This window comes from Acanthopagrus latus, chromosome 12 (genome assembly GCF_904848185.1).
Source record: "Acanthopagrus latus isolate v.2019 chromosome 12, fAcaLat1.1, whole genome shotgun sequence".
NCBI lineage: Eukaryota > Metazoa > Chordata > Actinopteri > Spariformes > Sparidae > Acanthopagrus > Acanthopagrus latus.
In genome coordinates, this window is record NC_051050.1 from 16,193,123 (window position 1) to 16,214,243 (window position 21,121).

Below are 21,121 nucleotides of genomic sequence, written 5' to 3' on the forward strand. Positions count from 1 at the left end.
TCATCAAGTAGGTTTATTGAATTTTTGAGTCCATATGGAGCATTATGAAGGATGATGCTTTCAGGTCAAACAACAATAAAAGACATTTTTAATCAAAAATATATAGTGGCCTAAATATGCGGAATCAAATTAATCATTGAAACCCGCCCATCAATATTGCGTGTATCATATTCTATGTCTATAAAGTCGTCAATAGCAAATACGCCTGCTCTGAGGCCATACGCATCTTCCAGTCCAGGTTTGCTCAATAGAGCATATTGCATACTGACTCAGTTTCAGCCTTAAAAATCAGTAATTTCACTAAACTGACCTTAATTCAGCACCTGGAGCCCTGTTAAACAGTAACATACAAATATACATATCTGAGAATCATGGGAATTTTTTTTCTACATTAACAGATATGAATAAAACAAAATAGAATTAAATTTAAGTATCAAGTGAAGTCTGTCGTAGTCATGTTCTTGTTACTTTTTTTACTTCTCTGTGATGAATTGATTTTTTTTTTGTCAGGCCATGTTATGCCTCACCACAAAACTCATAGATTTTAAACCAAACTAGTCTCAGCTGCATGTCAACATTGTCACCAGAACTCCAGAACTTGAGTTTTTCTTTCAGTGCTTGCACTTCATTCAAGTGGTCACTAGAAGTAGTCATTGCTAAAGAGAAATTAAGTTTTAACAGAAAAATGCATAAAATGCTAAAAAATTCAAGTGTCCTTGTGTCAGTGTGCTGAACTTCAAAGTGTCTCACATCACCTGAATATCTTTCGTTGTGTGTTCTTGGGGAGAATTAATTCAAATGCATCCTTTAGTTTACTGATTCACACTGTTTGTAATACCGCAATATGTCCATGAATCACACTCCCATGTGTTTGAGGTGTTTTCTCCTTTACAGGCTGTGAACTTTACAATGTGTTGAACACATTTCTGACATCTCTGTGTAGTCAAATTCATGTTTGTATTCTTGATTATCTGAGTGCAATAAACATTTATGAAACAATATAAATATCAGGTGCAGGTTTTTGTTTGTACCATCCAAACATTTGTATAGCCTTATCATGTCGTTAAGTTTTATGATACTATCATATTTTTAAAGCTATTAATATGTAACCTGCAAATGTGCTCAGGTAGTTGACGTGTAATACCAAACTACTTTCCTTCCAAGTTTTATGTACATTATTAGCACAACTTCCCCTTTTTACTGCTGGGGTCTATCATGCTAGGATAGGCCTAATGTGTCTTGGATGGTCAATAGTCGGGAATATACACGTTTTCATTCCAGTCAAACATTCGACCACCGGTACATTTCAGTCTAGACGAATGCTCAGCTTTAAAAACAAGACATTTAGTGCAGTGTTCCGCAGAGATGAAATCTGAAACCTGCCCCTGCTATAAAAAACAGATTTGTTACATAACAGGGTGTGGGTGTTCAATCCTGACCCCTTTTTTGACCTCTAATCTGTTTTTGTCTTTTTTTCCCCCCCACAAGGTGAGCAAGTATGTAACAGTATTTATTATGAAACCCAGGTGGCAATCAATAAGCATTTCTTTCCGGATCATGAATAAACAGGATTAAAAACAGCTTTTTAAATGGAACAGTGCTCCAAGATGCTTTTGGGATGCTGTAAAGTCGCACTGCTGTTTAATTCAATTCATGCAGCTTATGCTCCCTTTTTTTAACCAGGAGGCGAATTAAGGAAGGATGAAGTCTTTAAACATAACCCAGTTTAGTTTACGGTCTGAAAAAGTATAAGCCCCCCCTCCTCTCCTATTAAATTATAGTAAATCTTGCCCCACTTCTGTTCACTGTGTATTTGTGACAGGTTGCTTGCTTTGATTTAGAAACAGTTACGTTGTCCTGATTACATTTGATAGCGGCCCCGTCACTCCTACAGTTACCCTCTATTTCACTGTTTCTCTCCACACAGACTTGTTAAAATTTGAAATGATACGTTACATAAATCTCTCTCCGGAAAAATCAATATGTGAGGATGGCACCTCCATTCATCCCCTTTTAGAATTCGGCATTTATGGCCTTCCTCCCTTCCTTCCCTCTCATGTGTCTGTCTGTCAGCACGCTCACCTTTCTGATACTGCAGCCAGAGCTGCTGCTGGGCCTTCTTGCTGGGGAAGTAGATGCTGCAGCTGAGCTCGGAGCCGTACAGGGCCTCGGACACGTAGTGGCTGCCGTATTGTCGGAGGAAAGCCAGCAGCTCCTCGCGGGTGCTCTCTGCCGACAGCGTCTTCAGCACCTTAGAAAAGCCTGGCCAGGGTCAAGAAGGTGACAGAAGAAGAGTGAGTTTGTACGCGGAAGGGTGGGATGGATGGACCAGATATTGAAGCGAGGCTTACCTGTGCTGTTATCAAAGTTCAGCTAATTCAACAGGGACAGTTAAATGAGCAGATGTATGTATGTATGCATAGTTTTCTAATGAACTGCACCCATCAACAAAAAAGGACAAGAGGCGAGCTAACTTTACAGCTAAGCTAATGAGGACACAATGTATACAGCTAGTGGGTGCAGTTCAGTAGAAAACTACACTAACTACTCTCTTTCTACTAAGCCAAACCTGCCAACTTTATCACCATGCAGAAGGAACCATATATTCACTCTTGGTGCTTGTGACAGCGAGGCACATAACCATCAATGGCGTCCTCCTAAGGTAAGCTGTGACATCAGCTAGCTCAGTCAGCTGGCTTAGTTACTTCTGTGTCATCATATTGTACTTTGATAAGCAGAAAAGCAGTTCCCACATGAAGCAACTGAGAAGAAAAAGACATTGCTAATGTTGAGTTTTTTAAGTGGTGTCTAGTTCCTATATTCAGGAGGGGACACATTTCTACTGTAAATATCTCGAAAACTGGAACTCTTGAAACAATTCAGATGGATAGATAGATCTACAAGTTAGCATGTTAGCTAGCTCAGTTAGCTAGCCTGTTGTCCCTCCAGTGTGGTTAATATTGTTGGCGGGTGCGATTCGGTAGAAAGAAAATGCTCACAACGAGATCCGTGGATTATCTACCTAACCGGGTCATGATTTCTGGAAAGAGACGATGCCGTTGAGATTTTTCAGATGTATTTTCTTGGCAGCTCACAACAAATCAAACCTAAGTGGATAAATAGTAGTATGGGTAGAATGGAAAAAAAATGATTTGGAGGTGAGCTGCTTTTTTAATATCAAACGAACGGATAGATACACAGACAGACATGCACCAGAAGAGACTTGTAGAAGACAGTAAATTCTACTGTAAGTCGATGTTAAGTTAATGAATCAGGACAAATTGTTTAGAAACACTGACCTGTAGATAATGTGATGGAGCTGAGTTTTACTTTGTAGAGGTTGCTGCGCACTCTCCACTGTTGGACCATAGGATATCCCACTGCCTCACTAAATTGGGCATCCCCTAATCAAGATAGACATAAAGGGTACAGGGATAGAAAAAGAAAGATATAAGAAAGTACAACAATTCAGCAAAGAACATACAAAAATCCAAATTCACAGGGAGCAGCTGAGATTGGAAACAAAATGAATATATAAACAGAATCAATCATTTCATTTGAACAGTTTATTGCAGGTCTGTTGTTATCCATTATTGCCGTAACATCATTTATTATCGCAGCCCATATCCCAGATGCTCACGGATCAATGGTAGATATATGGTGCAACTTGAACTCCAATTGGATTGCTGACATTAGAAGTGGGAGCAATCTCGCCTTTCTCTGCAATTCAATTACCAAACTTTCACACCAGTTTAGAACTAAAGCCACGAAAGTGAAGAGCAAAGGGAGGGGAAAAAAAAAAACAGCTTACGGGAACCTTGATCCTGAGCCTCTGGAAAGCGTTTTCCACCTGAGACATTCATGCACGTTGAAAAAGGGCAATTTAGTTTCTGTGCGTGTGTGTGTGCATATGTGTGTCCAATTCTGGTGAAAGCAGAACCCAAAGTAAAAATCTCTGGGGGTCAATGTGGACCAAATGCCAATTTAGCTAATGGAGGGATTAGGGAGCAGAGGTGGAGGTTTCAAGCCAAATGTCTAAGTGACTCTGTGCCCCACAAGATGGGGTGGAACACTCAAGAAAAGGATAAAAGGATGAAACAGGGAGGTTAAGTGTTAGAGTTTACAAGGTCTGCTGCACGTGTGTGTGTGGGCATGAGCATGCATAATACTCTGTATTTATTAGGAGCATTTTGAGATGGTGTTTGGGTTTCAGCGCCACAGTTCATGTCTTTTTTTAAACGATTTTGCACTCAAAACAGAGGGAAATGTATCAGCAAAAAAGAACACCCTAGCATTTTTGTATAAAGCGTGTTCTCATTTCTCTTAGGCCCGGACAAATGTTGAAATGGGCTCAACCTGAAAAGCCTCAATACCAATATATTGCTGCAGGTTTTAAAAGACAATTCGTTGTTTAGTATCAACAAGCGTGCTGTGTTTTTTTTACCCTTCTTCGGAGAGTTGTACTGGCTATAGTCAGTTCTGAGTCATGGAAAGATTTTATTGCCACTGTGTCTGAAAGATTTGATCAATTATATCTATGAGAGAGAAAAAAAAAAGCTACATCTTCAAACTCACACTCACCTGTGAGGAGCTGCAGGTTAGGAAGAGGCTCAGACAACACCCCTCGACATTGTTCCTCAACTGGCAAGGGGATGACCATGAGACCGTCAGCAAGCTGGGGAAAGTCCTTAATGAAGTTGTTATCCCTGAAAGAAAGAAAGAAAGAAAGAAAGAAAGAAAGAAAGAAAGAAAGAAAGAATTGATCGATTGTTTGGTTTCTAAAAAATCTGTTATAGATACCATCACAATTAACCAGAGCTCAAAAGCGACAACTTCACAATGTTTGTTTTGTCCAACAAACAGTATATACCTCAAAAACAATAAACAGATCAATAATTAAAGATAATTAAAAGGAAAAGGAGAAAATCTCACATTTGTATGACATGCTTTGACATGAAAAAAGAGCCAGTTCATTGGCTAAACATTTTCAGCTGTACTTGTGTGAAGTGTTAAGCCAGACTAGTAACTAAAGATCTAAAATAAATGAAGTAAACATAAAAACAAAACAATAAAAAAAGTCTAAAGTTACAAAAAAGAAAGAACAGTTTTGTCATATTTGTTCTTAACAAGTTGCAATATCTAAGAATTGAACACCTGTTTAACTATTACTTACCTAAAACCATAGTAACAACTCTGCCAGTTGTAGCTGCGCCTAACTAGTTAGCTCAATTAGCCATGCAGCTAGCAGTCCAGACCGACCCATTGAGCACTGGGGAAGTGATTGTCCTCTGAGCCAGTTTCTACAAGTTCGGGAGCTTCGGACTGGACTGGACTGGATAGCTAGTTAGCATGCTAAACACACTTTTCAACACAATAAATAGAAGTCATAATGTTGAAACTGTTATTCCCTCACTTTCTGTTGATATTTTTAGTGAAGTTTTGAATGCTTACTGAATTACACTCCTCCACTGTATGCACTTGTGTTTTTGTCCATGAAGACATGATTTACTATTATCTACAATAATTGCCATGTATCTACCAGAGAATTATCCAATAATTGTTTCTACCAAAAGGTAACAACCTATACTGACTACTAAACACCACACTTCTACTTCTCCCTCTAAAGGTTGTGTTTAACAGTCAGGGAACTGTTCAGAATTCAACTCAGAACTCCATGAAAACACCTCGACAACAACAGATCACAATAAATATCTACAGTTCCGACGTTGTCGGTCCAGCGGCTGGCCTCCTGAATCATTCAGAGACATGGAGATTTTGCAGTTTGTTTTCCCCCTTGTCTGGCAAGTTTTTCTATGATAAAGTTTCATGCACTTGCATTTCTCTGCCTCACAGTGGTAAGAAAGAAGGTGTGTGGCTCATCGGCTGCTTATAATTATCAGGGAAATAGTAAACCTTTGAACACATCAGGGAAGACTGAGTGATTCGTTTGGTCATGGGTGGCATAATTAAAGAATTCCACTCACATGGGCACGACGCCTGACGTATGTGTGAGACAGCCCAATAAAGAAACTAGTGTGAGTGTTATGTCCCCCCGTTTGAGGACAGAACAGAGAGCTGTAAGCCAAAGATGAGACGGACCCCCTGTGATCTCTCTCTTTCTCTCTGCTGGAGACGATAAGCACAAGAAAGGGCGGTAATGAGAGAAGAAGCGTGAGTTGTGGGATAGGAGGGTAAGAAGAAGAAGACCCCCAGACTGTAGAATGAGAGGTACAAAGACCGCCCATACATGTGCACAGAGCTGATGCATTGGAATGGATCATCGGCGCTCGATACGTATTCAGTCGTTTTCATTTTTCGGTCTGTTGCAAATATCACAGTGGATGAATCGCTTCCAAAATAAATAGCTGCGGTCCTACACACAGCGAGATAAGGAACATTCACATCCTTTTTTTTTTTCTTCTTCTTCAGCCGCAGAAAGACTGTTTCTGGTTGAACCAAAGCAGCTGCAGTGCACCGCATTCTGAGAGCATGGCAAGCAGCAGCAGCAATTCCCATAATCCACTTTTATGGGACCAAGTCTGAGAGCACAGACCTTGTGCCATGGAGACTGGAGGGGGGTGGGGGGAGGCTTCACTCTTCTTGATATCAATTTTTCACTCTGTTCCTCTTCTCCTCTTCTGTCTTCCCCTAACCACAAAAGCCTGCTAGACCCAATCACTGCCTCCGAGTTACAATGGAGGGGTGGAAGGATTGACTCAAGGGCAGAGGATGAGAGGAGAGAGGGGGGAGAAGAGGTGCTGTAAAAAGATTACCGTGGCTTATGCTCACAGAAAACATATTGATTGCTAAATTAAATCGGCCGGCTTCACGCCGAGGCTCAGGCAACCTTTGGAAGGTGCGTGTGGACCAAGATGATACGTAGCTTTATGGATTTTTTTTTTTTTTTTTGTAAAAAGCCCAGATGTGTACTGTCCTTGACACCGCGCTCACTTTACTCGCAAACACCTATTCCCATCCGAGAGTTGAAAGACATTTAGTGGAGGCGGGGTGATGAATCCTGGAGTTCAACCGCAGACTTGTTTAAAAGCTAAAAGCTAAAAAACTGACTCTATTTGGGAGGATGAAAAAAGATTAAAGACTTGCGCCTCAAGCCTCCACAGCACCTGACCTCCTCCTTCTTCTTCTAACCTTGAGGAAAAAAAAGCGTTTTTAAAGGCGAGCGGAGATTGTTGTGTCCCTTATCGCAAGAGGTTAAGTGGTGAGGCAGCATATTCAGAACATTGTCCATCCTGAAGAGTTCTGTTGATATGCTTTTACAGTTCTTCGGACTGTGTGTCTGTGTGTGTGGCAGGGAAGGGGGGAGCCTGAAGCATCCAATCTGCTGACAGCTCATTAGAGGAGCGGACATTCATCTATAGCACTACAACCCAAACATGCCGATGCGGTTAACAAGATGTGCAGGTCTTTTCATGAGAGATCATTTTCATCGTACGCAAATGGTGATGGCGTGGTGTGGCTGTAAGCTGGTCATGGCCAATTTACCCCACCTTTCGAGCGTCAAAATGGTATTTTCCTAAACCGACAAGATGGATTTTGCCACTTGAGCTTAGACTTAATGAGCAACGGATCTGGAAATAGAATTAATGTATGTGCTCGCTCGCTAAAGCCGTCTGAAACTTAAATGCTACGGAGACATCACTATTTATCATTATTAGTTGCACCTGCGCTTTTCTGCAACAATAGGCCAAAACGTCTGCTGTGAGTAAAGAACTCCAGAAAATCAGCTACCAAGTGTGAATGTGCACCACAATAAATGAGTTCGGTTGAATTAATTATCTACGCGACAAAACATTTGCTGAACTTGCCATTTGTTTTCGCCTTATAACGTATAACTTGTTTCCACTAATAGGCAATTTTCGGCGAGGGTATTTTGTCGTGACTGAATTCCACTCAGCTGCTCTGGTTTCAGGGGTTCTGGTATTGTGTATTCCAACTCATAACTTCATGGCTTACAGAGCCATTTTTTTCTTGACACAAGATTCCTCAACATTTCACTGACAGCTTTGAACTATTGGCCAACACATCATAATGCCAAACGCAGCTTGACCAAACTATTGTTTTTCAACATTTTCATTAATTTCTCACAGGAGTAATGCATGGACCTCGATAAAAGGAATCAGTCATATTCAGGTGGCAAGTATCTATGAGTGAGAACGACTTGATGCAGTTCCCAGATCTGGTGAGCTTAAAGGTTAAACAGTTATGGGTGTTTTAAAATTCAGATTGATACAAGGCTATCATGTTTGATATTGGATTAAGCTTGGTTGAATGGAAGGTGACTGCTGAGCCTTTGCAAAGGTATGCGCTCTACTGAATGCCATTCCACTGTTCAGTCTTTTGACTGTGAGACCCCCAAAATGTACATATTGTGTGATTATATGAAAAAAAAGAACATATTGGGGAAATACGTAATATCTTAATATCTTAATATCCTGTTTCCACACTTTATGCTAAGAAGGGGTAACCAGCTGCAGCTTGTAGCTCCACATTTACCCTACAGACCAAGGAGTGGCATCAGTCCTCTCATGTAGGCCAACGCTCTGCAAAAAAAGACAATAAGAATGTCAAACTATGGAATGACAAACCTTTAAAGAATGAATTCCAGTGTTATTTTACCATCATAATTTGATCCACTCCATCCGTAACATTTGGAAAGTCTAGAGGAGCAGCAAGATTAAATCATTTCTTATCCCCATTCAAGATAGCCAGGGGGCTAAATCTCAATGTTAGCCAGCTAGTTGAGCATTTTTGGCTAAATGTGTCCCGAATTATGCTCAGGGGTGCTCAGGGCCTCTGCCTCTGAATCCAGATTTCTCTCAGTTCGTCCAAGTAAAACACTCTTTTCTTAACGCTGCATGTTAAGATATCTGCCTTTCAATCCCCTTTAAACTTTTGGAGCGATATAAGGTGCACATTTATGAGCTTGTTCTAGCTCTCATAAGCAGCTTAAGACAGTCATGATACATACCATGCTACTAATGAGGACGCAAGTCGCTGAAATTCGTAATGAAGTTACTTTATACGGGTTTAAGACCTTCTGCTGGTTTAATCTATACCCTCTCCGGGTATCCAGCCAATTACTTTACCAACAAAACTTGTTGAGGAATCCCCTCTTTCCCACGTTCCCACACAGTCGTACCATGCTTAACAACCTCCCCTGCACCAGACCACATGTGATTCTGGACCTCTCTGGCCAACTTGTGTATTTACTCATGTTTCATTCAGTACCCATGTGTGTTCATTAAGGGCAGTGGACACTGGGCTCCCTCCTGGCCATACAGCCCTCCCATCCTACTACTCGAGTCTACAAGTGGAAAAAACTCTTTCCCATTTGAATGAGACTCTCCCAAACACAAGCTTTACAAATTATTTCTGGCAGGATGAATACAAATATTGAAGACCAGTCCTTGCATATATATGAAAGCTCTCTCTGACTTTTTCTCGCTTCCTCTTTTCTTGTCATTCTCCATGTTTCTTCCCGTCCTCTTTGTGCACTATTTCAATTCGAACACGGATACATCTGATTCTCGCAGCATACTGTAGGTCAGGTCTTGCATGATAATTGTTTCTTTTTTCTTTTTATTGAGCCTCATTGCCAGGCATCATTGTCAGTATCTCTCCTACAATAACTGTTCGCTGTATGCTCGCCAAGTAACCCTCTGCATCCCTTATTCCTTTCCATCACATATTCACTTTCCCAGCTACACCTGCTCGAATCACAGGCGTTCTGGTGATAGGCACAGATGAGTCAACAAATCAATTTAGGAAAATTGTGCGTCTGTGAGTGTTTGTGTATCTGTCAGTCTGAGTTTGTAACGGGGATGAAGGCTACAAGTCACTTGTGAGAGAACAGGTGTTCACGCATTTGTTTGAGTGAGTATATTTATGTGAGTTTGTGACCGTAGCTGATATCGAGAGGCACTTACCGAAACATTGTCTGAGGCTAATTGGTTCTTGTGCTGTTTTGTCCATGTGGAAACACTGCTGTCACATTGCACCGATCAAACACATCATACCATACTTAGTACATCTTAACTGCACATTTCAAAGCATCTCAGTTCATTATCCACAACTTCAAGACTCATCTCAACACCAACACAGGTTATTGGTGCTTTTTAAATACTGGCTGTTGGACAATTACATCCACTACTCGACTCCTTCACATTTATTCTATCACATTTTCTTATACCCTATTAAAAAATTCTGACTCATCTGCTGAGAAGGTTAACTTACCTGCCAGGAACTAAAAATACCAATAATAAGCATTTGGCTTTTCAGCTTCGGAAAGCTGAAAGTGTATTATAAAAGCAGTACAGAGACCATGTAGAGGGCACACTGCAGAGTATACTGAATACTGGAAGGTCCTGACTGATGAAAATGATAAGCTCATCCCACATGTTATTGAAATTTACATTTGAGAATGGTGAGAAATGAGCTCTGAGATTTTGTAGACTTCCTCCCCTACACAGTATGTTGACTCCATAGTTAATAATCGTCTCAAAAAGACCAGAAACTCAGTGTAATCCTGCTCTGCAGGTTTGAAAAGCACACTCTGCATTTATAAATTCAATTTTTAGGAACAACTGTGGGGCAGCCAACCCATCAGCTCAGAAAACAAATTGTACATACCGTACAGACATCGTTTCCATAGATGACTGAGCATCCTGGGTTTCGAACAAACCGAATTGTTTCAGCAAACTGTAAGCCCTGTGGGTTGCTCTTTTCCCCCCATTTAGAAGCCGCCTCTGAGGACTGATGCAAGCACTAACAAAGACTCCCTAAATCCCCTGAGGAAATGAGTATTGAATATACATACAAATCCTTGAGTGCAAAGCTTACAAAGGCTATATTCTGATTATCAGAGTCACTGCTCTGCTGTTCTGCTAATTGAGCATGAGTAACCCTCTTAGGTCAAAGCTGAACAAGGTGAAAATAATGGACATTTACAGAAGACAGCCTGAATGATAATTTTGCTGTTCGTCTGCCTTGCCTTGCAAGTGAGCGAGTTTAGAGTAGATGATGGTGCCGGATTGGCGTGTAATGCCTTGTGAAATTTGCTGAAAAGCTGTTTTATGATGAGTCCACATTACACCATATCTCGGCAATTAAGATCGAAAGTGAGATCTTCTTGCAAATTACAGTGAGTGATAGCCACACTCCTGAAAACATGAGAAAAGAGACCAAACTATTCAGAACTATATGGTGCTAAACGAGAGAAGGGTAGACATATATACATACATACATACATACACACATGTATTTATTGATTATTAATCTATATATTTCCTCATGTGAATTTTGATGCCATGCATTATTCCCACAATGATGTCAAATGATCCAGCACTGCACTGCACACTCTATTGACCATGTAAAGATTACCATCGAAGTGCAGAAGTTATCATTCTGTGAGCACCTGTGAAATCATAAAGTCTGCACTTTTCCTGTAGTGATGAATAAGTAACCAACTTAACAGCAGGGAAAGGAGAAAAAAAAAAGCCCAGTCGCCGTCTCCACCACTAGAGGCTGCTCTTTATCTGTGCCAGAGAAGAAGATGGGCCGGTGTCAGGATCACTCAAGGAACATCAGTATTTTCTGTGTGCTTATGTTGCTGCACTTTATGTGGAGGGGTTGTCTTGTTTTTGCTCTATCTGATGCGGGGGAAAAGGAAAATACATTTTCTGATGTGGGACAGCAAAAAATGGTATAAATCACAGTTTGGATGGTTCAGAGTGTGAAAAAAAGAGAAAATGTTACACCATCAGCTGCTAGAAACGTTGAGCCGTCAGCAATTATGCTCTGGTAATAAACAGGTGAATGTGTTTGAATTGATACTTTACTTACTATATTTATACATTATAATACTTTTTGTACTATGCACATCAAGAACAGTAAAATGTCTGGCTGTTGTGCGTGTTTACAGGATATGAGTCAGGGTTTGGCACAGAGCTGGAGTTCAGAGGTGAGCTGGACGCAGAGGATCGAGTTCTCCGAATGTGTCAGACAGGAAGTGATTGCGCTTGGGTCTCAGGTGGAATGATTACTTTGCCACCAGGGCGCCAGAGGGGAGACGAGTCCAAGTCGAGGCGGGGGCCGAAGAGTCAGGACAGGGCAGGGCGGTGAGCAGCTTACCACCGAGAAGGGAGGGACGGGCGAGGAAAGAAGCCGAGCGTGAGACTGCAGGGTTGAATCATGATCTTGGAGATACAGGGGGTGATGTGCCCTTGGTAACCTTGGAGGCTAACAACAGTGGTTTATGAACTGTATGTAGGCAGCCACTGGGTGCCAGTGCAGTGCAGATAGGGAGGGGGGGTTGTTTTGAAGAATTCACGGAGGCTGAAGCATTCTGGGTAAGCTGAAAGGGAGTCGGAGTGGATGCACAAAGACCAGGAAGGGGGAGAGAAAATACTTTTGCCAGAAATATGGAAGGAGAAAATGTATTTCTGGCTTGACAAAAGAAACATTTTTCTGAGCAATGTCCATCTTCTATGTGCAAAAAAAACCCTCAAGTGCACTTGACCGAATTTGTTTTCTGACTGGTAGTAGTAGAAGAAAACAACCAAACACAAAAGTGTGAAAAGATGTCGATTCGTCAAGAAAAATGTCAGAGAAAAGCAATCCACCACGCTGCATTCTCCAAATGTTCGCTATTCCATCTAGATTTCTTAAAATATGTTTGCGAGGGACAACACAAGTTATGGTCATATGGTCAGTTTCATCGGCGCATCAGTGATCTCCTCCCAATCGTCTCCTTCCACAGACAAAAGAGTGCCAGAAAAAATAACCAACAGAAAAAATTTGACATCCAGCTTGACGCAGCTTGTTTGTAATTTCTATGGCTGCCATGCTGTTTGGATTCATCCCTAACTGGGATAATTACCCAGCATTTTGAAAGAGAAGCGTGCAACAAAGGACAGCGCAGACAAAGGAGAAGGGGCCTTGTTTCGAACAGTTGTCTTTCCACCAACAAAATATACATAATATCCACAAATGGTCGCGGCTCAGTCAAGCTGAAAATAGAGACGAGAATGTTCGCTTCGACTTTCAAATCCAAGTTGCTGTAACGCTGCATCGTGCAAAGGTGAACTGGCAGTGTGGAATACACAAGCTGTGCAACAACGTCAGAAATCTCAAAATGTTGCCTCAGTTTTATTGCCAGCTGCTGCGGTACAGTACGCCTCATGTTACTCAATTATTCAAACTTTTGGTTAACTGACAAACATAATTTTGCAAGTGGTATCCACCCAGTTTTTTACCTTTATAGTCAAGGATTTTAGACATCTATCTCTGAGATTTCCACAACCCAAACACTATCAAGATGAATTGTGTCTTTCCAGAAATAATATTCAGTTGCTCTAGAGGACTTGGTGGAACCGAAAAAGTAGTCCCTAGCAAATGCTCCAATTTGGCGCACCAACTCCTCAATGATAAACGGAAGAGAGACAAAATTTCAAATGCAAGGCATTTATATTCACAATGAAATGAATACAGCTGAATCACAGTCATCAAAGCCATATAATCTCTGAATTAAACATTTAATGTGTCCTATCACATTATCAATCAATCCTGGCGACTCTCTGCTGGCCGTTTTCCGAATTTTGCTTTGAAAGTCTCGCCACACTCGCCCTTGAGAGCTATCCCACCAATTTGTTGGACTGCACAATCAAAGATTTATGAGAGCTGGGGTGTGTAGCCAGTCCAATTGCATGTAATATGCTTAATAGCTGTAATATCTGTTATTTGAATAAACGCTTGGTGCGAGTGGGGCTTCTGTCAGATGAGTCATAACAAAGATAAAGCACCCGGTGTCACGCGGGGCACAGGCGCCCAGATGATGGATTAAATAGTTATTAAAGGACAGCATCTGAAAACAGGCTAATTCCTGGCGTAATAAAACAATCAGAGATGTTTACCTTGAGACTTGTGTTGCGATCTCTTATCATAGCTGCGGCCCCACTCAGTTGATGAATGATTCCACTGAGAGGAGGAGATCTGGGGACTTTTCATGGCCAATATTGATTAGGCTTGGGAGGCGATGCTGTCAGTGAAACAGCCTCTGATGGAGAGTACACTGTGGAGTTTGTGTGCCAGAGTGAGTGTGCGCATGCATATTTGTGTTTGTATGCAAGCTTCACGGTAGACAGTGGACTAATACATAAGTGGCAGGATGCTGCCCAGCCAAAATGAAATCAATAGTCATTAACGTGGTGACTGTCAGATGCCAAGTGTAAAGACTTAGTGTGATGTCACCCGTTGGTTTGTGTGCACACCGTGGTAGCGTCTTGTCACAAGCTAGCCACACCCTAAAGCATATCCTGCTTTAGCGTTTTACTGTCAATAGGACAACAATTTCCAAAGTCAACAACATGATGTATTGAAGAAGACTTCAAAACTAGTCCTTGAGACGATAAACTCATTGGGATTGTTTGCTACAGTAATAAATTGAGTAAGACGTGGGGTCATTTTTTCCATAGGCTTACATACAATGGCACTTGTTTTTGAAACCATTAGAGTTGCCCCCTGCTGACCAACCGACGGCATGCAACGGTTCGTCAATCAAGGTACCACATCAGGCAGGTACGATCAATAAACAATAACACAAACTAGTTGACAAACAATATTAACTATTGGGAACTCACTAATGATGACTGGTTGTTTCAATAGTGTATCAAAAATCCAACGTGAGCTGTCTTCTCTTATTCCCAAATGCCCAGTAGATCTATTTAAGTAAGTGTTTTCTCTGCTGAATTTTGTTTGCAGATGATTTATTATGCTTTAACCTGTCAAAATTTGAAAGCAAAACACCATTACAACTGAAATACAGAGTTACCTAAGATGGCTGCCAACCTCTGACCTATTGACACTTAATTTGACCAGTGAGGAGCTTATATGACCGCCCTGTGGCCTGCAACAGCCGAACGAGTCATTTTCTAGTCAGGAGACCCCGTCCTTGCTTCACATCTTCCCTGCTGAGCCACTTAACATGCCAGTCCCTGAATGACTGATGCAGAGATTAATGACAGAAGCACTTAAAGAGCCAGACTGTAATCTTTTTTTTTTTTTTTAAAAAGCCCAAAATCATGTCTGTGCGTCAAATCGTTCAACAACAGCTTTGAACTGATTTTGGGCTAGACTGGGACATTTAAGGTAGCTTTAACCACATTTGCATGAATGGTAACAGGTTTAAGGGCACTTCCGTCTTGGCTTTACAGTTCGGACCTGGAAGCTTTGTCCACTATTCAAAGCAGTCCACGCCAGATACCACAGAATCCAATTTAACCTGTTAAAACTCTGGTTTTAAAATATTCCCTTGTGCAGGGATACAGAGCCGTGTTGAGTAGGATGAAATGACAAGTGTTACAAGTGCGATTCTTCTTGTACAATATTACATTACTGTTTTTTTTGTCACTCTCTCTCCCCTTTAGACACTCACACACACGCACAAAAACCACTCAACCTCACTGTTATTCCCCTGGGTCGTGCATACAATTGATATACAACATGAGTGTACACGGACCTTTTTTTTTTGTGCACTGATATCTCTGTTGGCCTGCCTTAGGAAACTGTGGAAATGAGCTCTGGTGGCCGGGAGCATTACCATAGAGATGAAGCTTGGGTAATGCAGAGTGAGGGGGCATGCGGGCCGGCTAGTTGTGGAACTGATTAGAGCCACTGCCTTTTCGACTTTCTTTTTTATTATTCCACTTGCGCCTCCTCCTTTCACTCTCTCTAACCCACCCCCCCCTCCCCCGCCCACGCCAATTGTGTCTATCTGTCCGAATGAACTTCTGTCTCCCTCTGTCTCACTCTTTTTTCTTGTTCACTCACACGCAGACAGTGCAGGTGGAGAAAAAAAAAAAAAAAAAAAAACTCCCGACAGGCCCTCGTGTCATCGCCATAAAAACCCGGCGCAGCGCTTCCGAGAAGTTGATAGAGGACAAAGTGGAGGTTATCGTTCCTCACTTGGCACAACCATTGATCATCCTCTATTCTGACAAACAGGCACTCAAAGGAGACACCGAATGATTTTGTTTTTGTGCATCTCCGATGAAGACGAAAGAATTTCAGATTTCACGCCGCAACTCACAACTGAATCCAATAAAACTAGCATAAAAGAAGAAGAGGAAGTGCCTCTGAAGCCCTGAGGAGACCTTGACATGTATTTACTTGCGTGGGTTTTGCTTAAGCGAGAATATGAGAATGTGCGTCCGTAACTTAAGCCGATCTTTTTTATCTCCTGAAAAAGGACAACTTTCCATCAACGCCTGGCATATTTTTTCTGCCATCTTGATGCAGTAAAGATACACAAAGGACGTTTAGGAGTCTCGTCGAAAGCCCCCCCCCCCCCCGCACCGCCACTGTCATCTTTGTTTTTGATCGCCGGTAATGGGCGAAGACAGAGAAGGCGGTCTTTATGTTTCTTTTTTATTTCACATTGTAATTACAGAGCGGTATGACTGACATGAAGGCGTGATTAAGTGTTATTATGTTATCTTGTTTTCTGTCTGCCAAAGCGATATGACTAACTGAAGCAGAGGTGTTTTCATTTTTTTTTTTGTAGTCCCATCTTGAAAGGCGGGCTCTGGAAAAAAAAAAAAAAAAAATCACATCACAGGAGCGGTAATTAACTGCTTTATAGTATGGCCTTGCGAGAGGTGAGTGTAGGCGAACACTCAGAGCGGCAAACTTCTCGCAGCTGAATAAAGACTGAAAATGGCTCAGAGCTGCCATCTATTTTGCGAATTGATATGTATGAATTATGTATGGATGGTAAACATACAGCATAAGGCAACAATCTCGGGGAACAGCAGGATAAGTGGAGAGAGGGGAAGGACGAGGAGAGGGAAGCGTTAAGACGGGTAGTATTCCAGGAGGGGGTGTATGCGAAATTGCAAGTCCTGCCGCCCCGCAGTTCACAGCCGTAGCAGTAGTTCATTAATCAATACAAAAAAAAAAAAAATCAAGCTGCTAATTCGGGATTTAGCCCTTTCTCCACAAATTACTCCATGCGGGTTTTCCTTCAATGAAAGTGTGAGGCAGGCTAAAGCCATTTTGGAGAGCTGGCATTGTTAGCTCCCTCCACCCTTTGTGAGGCAACTCCATCACCTTCTGAGGCTGAGGGGCTGCATATTCTCATTTTTCACCCTCCAGTCCACTATTGATTCGCTGAGCTGCCGTGCATGCAAGTGATTTTATCAGTCCAGCACGACTGCACAGTGGCATCCCCGGCCCCACTAATTAAATATACAGCATCACTGTCCTTGTCTTTGGTCGCTCCCGAAACGCATAATTTATGTGAAAAACACTAATTTAGAACTTAAGATAGAGGTTTAAGAGAGAGAGCTTGGAAGGGATTTTGCTGAAGAAAAACATGCACAGGATAAATTGAATGCGGCGTCAAATTTTTCTGGGTAACTGCAAAGACGTGAAGAGGTTGTTTAATGAAAAAAAAAAAAGAAAACCTTCATTTTAAAGATGAATTATAGAACTTTTCTTTGAACAAGACGACATGGAAGTGCTTCAGGACCACAGGTGGCTAACGCTGTCAAAGGAGAAAAAAAAAAAAGAGCTAGAGCAAACGGTTCAGAAAGCACTTTAGAAAACACCTCCGCTCTGTACTGGGAGTAATACAATGGTGATAAAGTTGCACTGTGTTCAGAACTCACTCACTCCAATTGCTTTTCAGGATGAAGGCCAGAAAGGAGCCGCACGGACAAAAGGGAGTGTCCATGACATAGCAGCACTTTTACCTTTTTGTTCCGGAACAACAGCATCTGCTTTAACAAACGTTGTTGATGTCCCAAAGATTTTCACAGGAGAGGAGCGTGATCCATTTCTCAGGATCAAGTGGGTCATCTAGAAAATACTTTTTTTTTTTTTTTTTTAACAAAAAACACAAAATACCTAATAATCTGTGGATGTGGCTCTATTGAATGAAGACAGAAAAATTGTGGCTGACCCCGCCCACCCCAGACGGGAGACTGAGAAAAAAAAAAAAAAAAACCCTCCCTCCACAAGAACAGCTTCTTTCCATCAGATGCCCTCGTGAGGCGAGGCCTCCGACCCCTCGCTAGTGCCGACTCTCATCCTGCACTTTGGAGTCTACACGTCACATTAAAGCCTCCATATCCAACCTGACACATTACACCAACACAAATCTTTAGTGCACATATTCTTATATTCTTCGTACTGTGACCAGTTGATCAATGCATCCTCTTCTTTTTAAACACTTTACAACTCTGTCAGGTTTTTAGCAAGTACATTTGACATAGTTTCTGTTCTATTCTTAAAGCGACAGTATGTAGAAATCTGGGATTTTTGCGTGATTTGGCGCCCGGTACAGTTTTGCAATGAAACACCACTGTCATAAATACAGATCTCAGGTCTGCAAATTTGTCAGATGTAATGTTGGTGCTAACTACAAACTAAAATCATTACATCATATTAGCGTAATATGTTGAAAACTGGTACGCTGAAGTAAATGTGTATGTAACGCTGTGACACCAGACACCATTCACTGAACCATCTAAATGATTTTAAAGCAGTTATTTTAAGGTAAGACAGTTACATAATGTACTTCTAGCCTACCGTGCCTGTTTACTTTCTTCTCACTTGTTTACTGCGGCCATAATGCACCAACACACCGAGGCTAACTTGCTTAGCAACTGACATCATTCCGACTGACAGAAAGCTTTTTTTTTTTTTTTTCAGATGTATGAGATGGAGTGAGCCTGGGTGTCAACGAGGGCATCTGTCAGTCTTCTTAGCAGGATTCTCACCTCATCTTGATATCAGAATATCTACAAATGTTATTTCTTTGAAGGGGCGCTATGTAGTTGGGGAGTAAAAGTTAAATTAGATATTGAGGTAATAATACAAACTCAGAAATATCATTATGGATATAATTCATAGCTCAAACTATTACGAAATTACACTAAAGCAGACTTATCTCCATGCGCAGTCGCTTTAAGTGACTGCCTGGGTGCTTACAGTGGCCCCTATGATCGGCCGACAGAACCACACTTTTTATGACCATGTTAGACTCTGGTTGACTGGTTAAGACATCAGGTGACCCACCTGACAGACAATAATATTTTCTCTCAATATATAACCGACTTTAAGGGTTAACACAGAACGGTTCGGCTTCTTGGTTTGCATCCATCTACTCTCCTGCATGGCTGAGCTACACCTATGTGCACAGTTCAGCATCGCTCGGCGCCGCTCTTCTGTTTTTCCCCTTGCACTTACTCTTCCCCCGTGTTTTTGCTCACCACCCCTTTCCTCCACATTACTCTTTTGATTGAGCTTTTTCTCTTTCTATTCACTTCCCTATTCATTTTCCGTCTCAGCCCGTTATCGCTGCCTCCACCAATCCGCCTCGCTCGCTCATCCTTCCTCTCTCCCTATCTCTCTTTCCCAGTCAAACAGCAGGTAGTCAGCTCTAAGCCTTTCTGACATTAGCTGATATTAGGCTGGGGTCTATTAGGTCCTGCCTTGGCTTGTGAGTTATTGGGCAGGGAGTGTGACTGCCTCAGGAACGATCACGCTTTCACGTATGCACGTGCGCTGACTCACACCGGCAAACACAAGCCCACACAAAGGTAAACACGAGCCCACTCGAATGTCTGAGCACACACGCGCAAAGCCTCTGCAATCGCCCCGACGTGCTTCACCTTGTGTCTACTAAGTCGCAAAGATGTAGGAATCACCAAGGCTTTCCGAGCCCCCGTTTTTTACACGTGCACCTTACTGGCTAAATTCTGCAAAGGCGTCAGTTTGTGAAAAAGGCTCCAAACTTTCCAGTAAGTCGACTGCTGCAGCGAGACAAATACACATTTTTTTCTTTGTTACAATTTTGCCGTTAACATGTGAGCACGGAGTCTGTTAATGAATTAATCAAAACATGCGAGAGTCAACTAATTCACCTTCATATTTATTCATTCGGCAGATGCTTCCGTTTAAAACGACGTACTAATAAGTAGCGATCCGACCCGCGGTAGATCAAGGAGAAGCCTCAACACTCGGTTATTGCTCCACCTGACACGAGGCCTGCCGGTGCATGAAGTAACATGTGTAAAACAAGTAACACAGGGTGTTGCATTTTTTAGAGAAATTAAGCCAACCAAGCAAGGACGTCTCTTTGTGTTGAAAAAGTGGCTGAACAGAGACGCTCAAAGGAAAACAAAACAGAAAACTGATTAAATTGTCTTTTACATATTATGACATTTAGGGCAATGTCATGGGAAGACTGCGTGTGTCTATGTCTTACAGTCTGGATACGTGATATCACGGATGGTGATATAACATTGTGCTGATCACATCTATTATCTTGTGAACAATCACTGTTTTCCTCCGGCATTTCGTGTCGTCCTGAAATCTCTGCCACATTTTACACAATCAGCAGCAGCAGGTTTTAACAGCAGGTGCTGATGGAGAGCAAAGTGTTCTCTGTTTGTTTGTTAACATTTCAAGGTGCAACTCTAATCTACAGAACACTTTTTAAAAAGTGATGGGAACATGTCTCAGAAATTCCCAGGGTAAATGAGACCAAAGCACCTGAGGGAGTCCCCATCAAAAGAAACACCCCCCGTCAGCAAGTGTTAGGACTTGATGTCTTGATTTCTTTGGATACCGTGCACGTTTGGAAAAAAAAAAAAGAGTCAAAAATCATGTAGAAGGGTTTAAAACATCAAATGAAAAGAGAATAATAAAGCAAACTGTACTCCAATTTAGTTATGAAGTTAGAGACTCGTGTCATGATACTTAAATTTAAATCTCAACACAACACCTTGAAAAGTATCAGTAGTGGATGCCGCTGGGAAACAGTGATGCAACATTGAGGGCATACGTTCATACATTTTCTTCTTTTAATTAAAAGAAAAATGGAACAAGTCAGAGGAGTGTGAGGAGACGGGCCTGTGTGGACACCGCAGCGATGTGTGTGTGTCGAAACCGTTTCAGAATTTCAGTATCGATACTTGGCGATATTACTGACAACACTGTCAGAGACTAGCAAACACTCAGAAGTGAAAGCTAATGGGCAAGAGCCAGATGAAAAAAAAATGAAAACCAAGACTTGTCAATAATGAGCCTGAGATAACCT

At 41.7% G+C, this 21,121-nt stretch overlaps 1 protein-coding gene across 5 annotated transcripts in view; it reads right to left on the reverse strand.

Annotated features, from left to right (window-relative positions):
• Nucleotides 1–21,121, reverse strand: part of LOC119030205 (myosin light chain 4-like) — a 451,755-nt gene that overhangs the window by 62,476 nt on the left and 368,158 nt on the right. For all 5 annotated transcript variants that reach the window (XM_037117622.1, XM_037117621.1, XM_037117624.1 and 2 more), the window contains 3 exons: nucleotides 4,582–4,706; nucleotides 3,300–3,404; nucleotides 2,083–2,262 (listed from right to left, as the gene is read on the reverse strand). In XM_037117622.1, coding sequence (XP_036973517.1) covers nucleotides 2,083–2,262; nucleotides 3,300–3,404; nucleotides 4,582–4,706 — 410 coding nt within the window. The remainder of the gene's footprint in view (nucleotides 1–2,082; nucleotides 2,263–3,299; nucleotides 3,405–4,581; nucleotides 4,707–21,121) is intronic.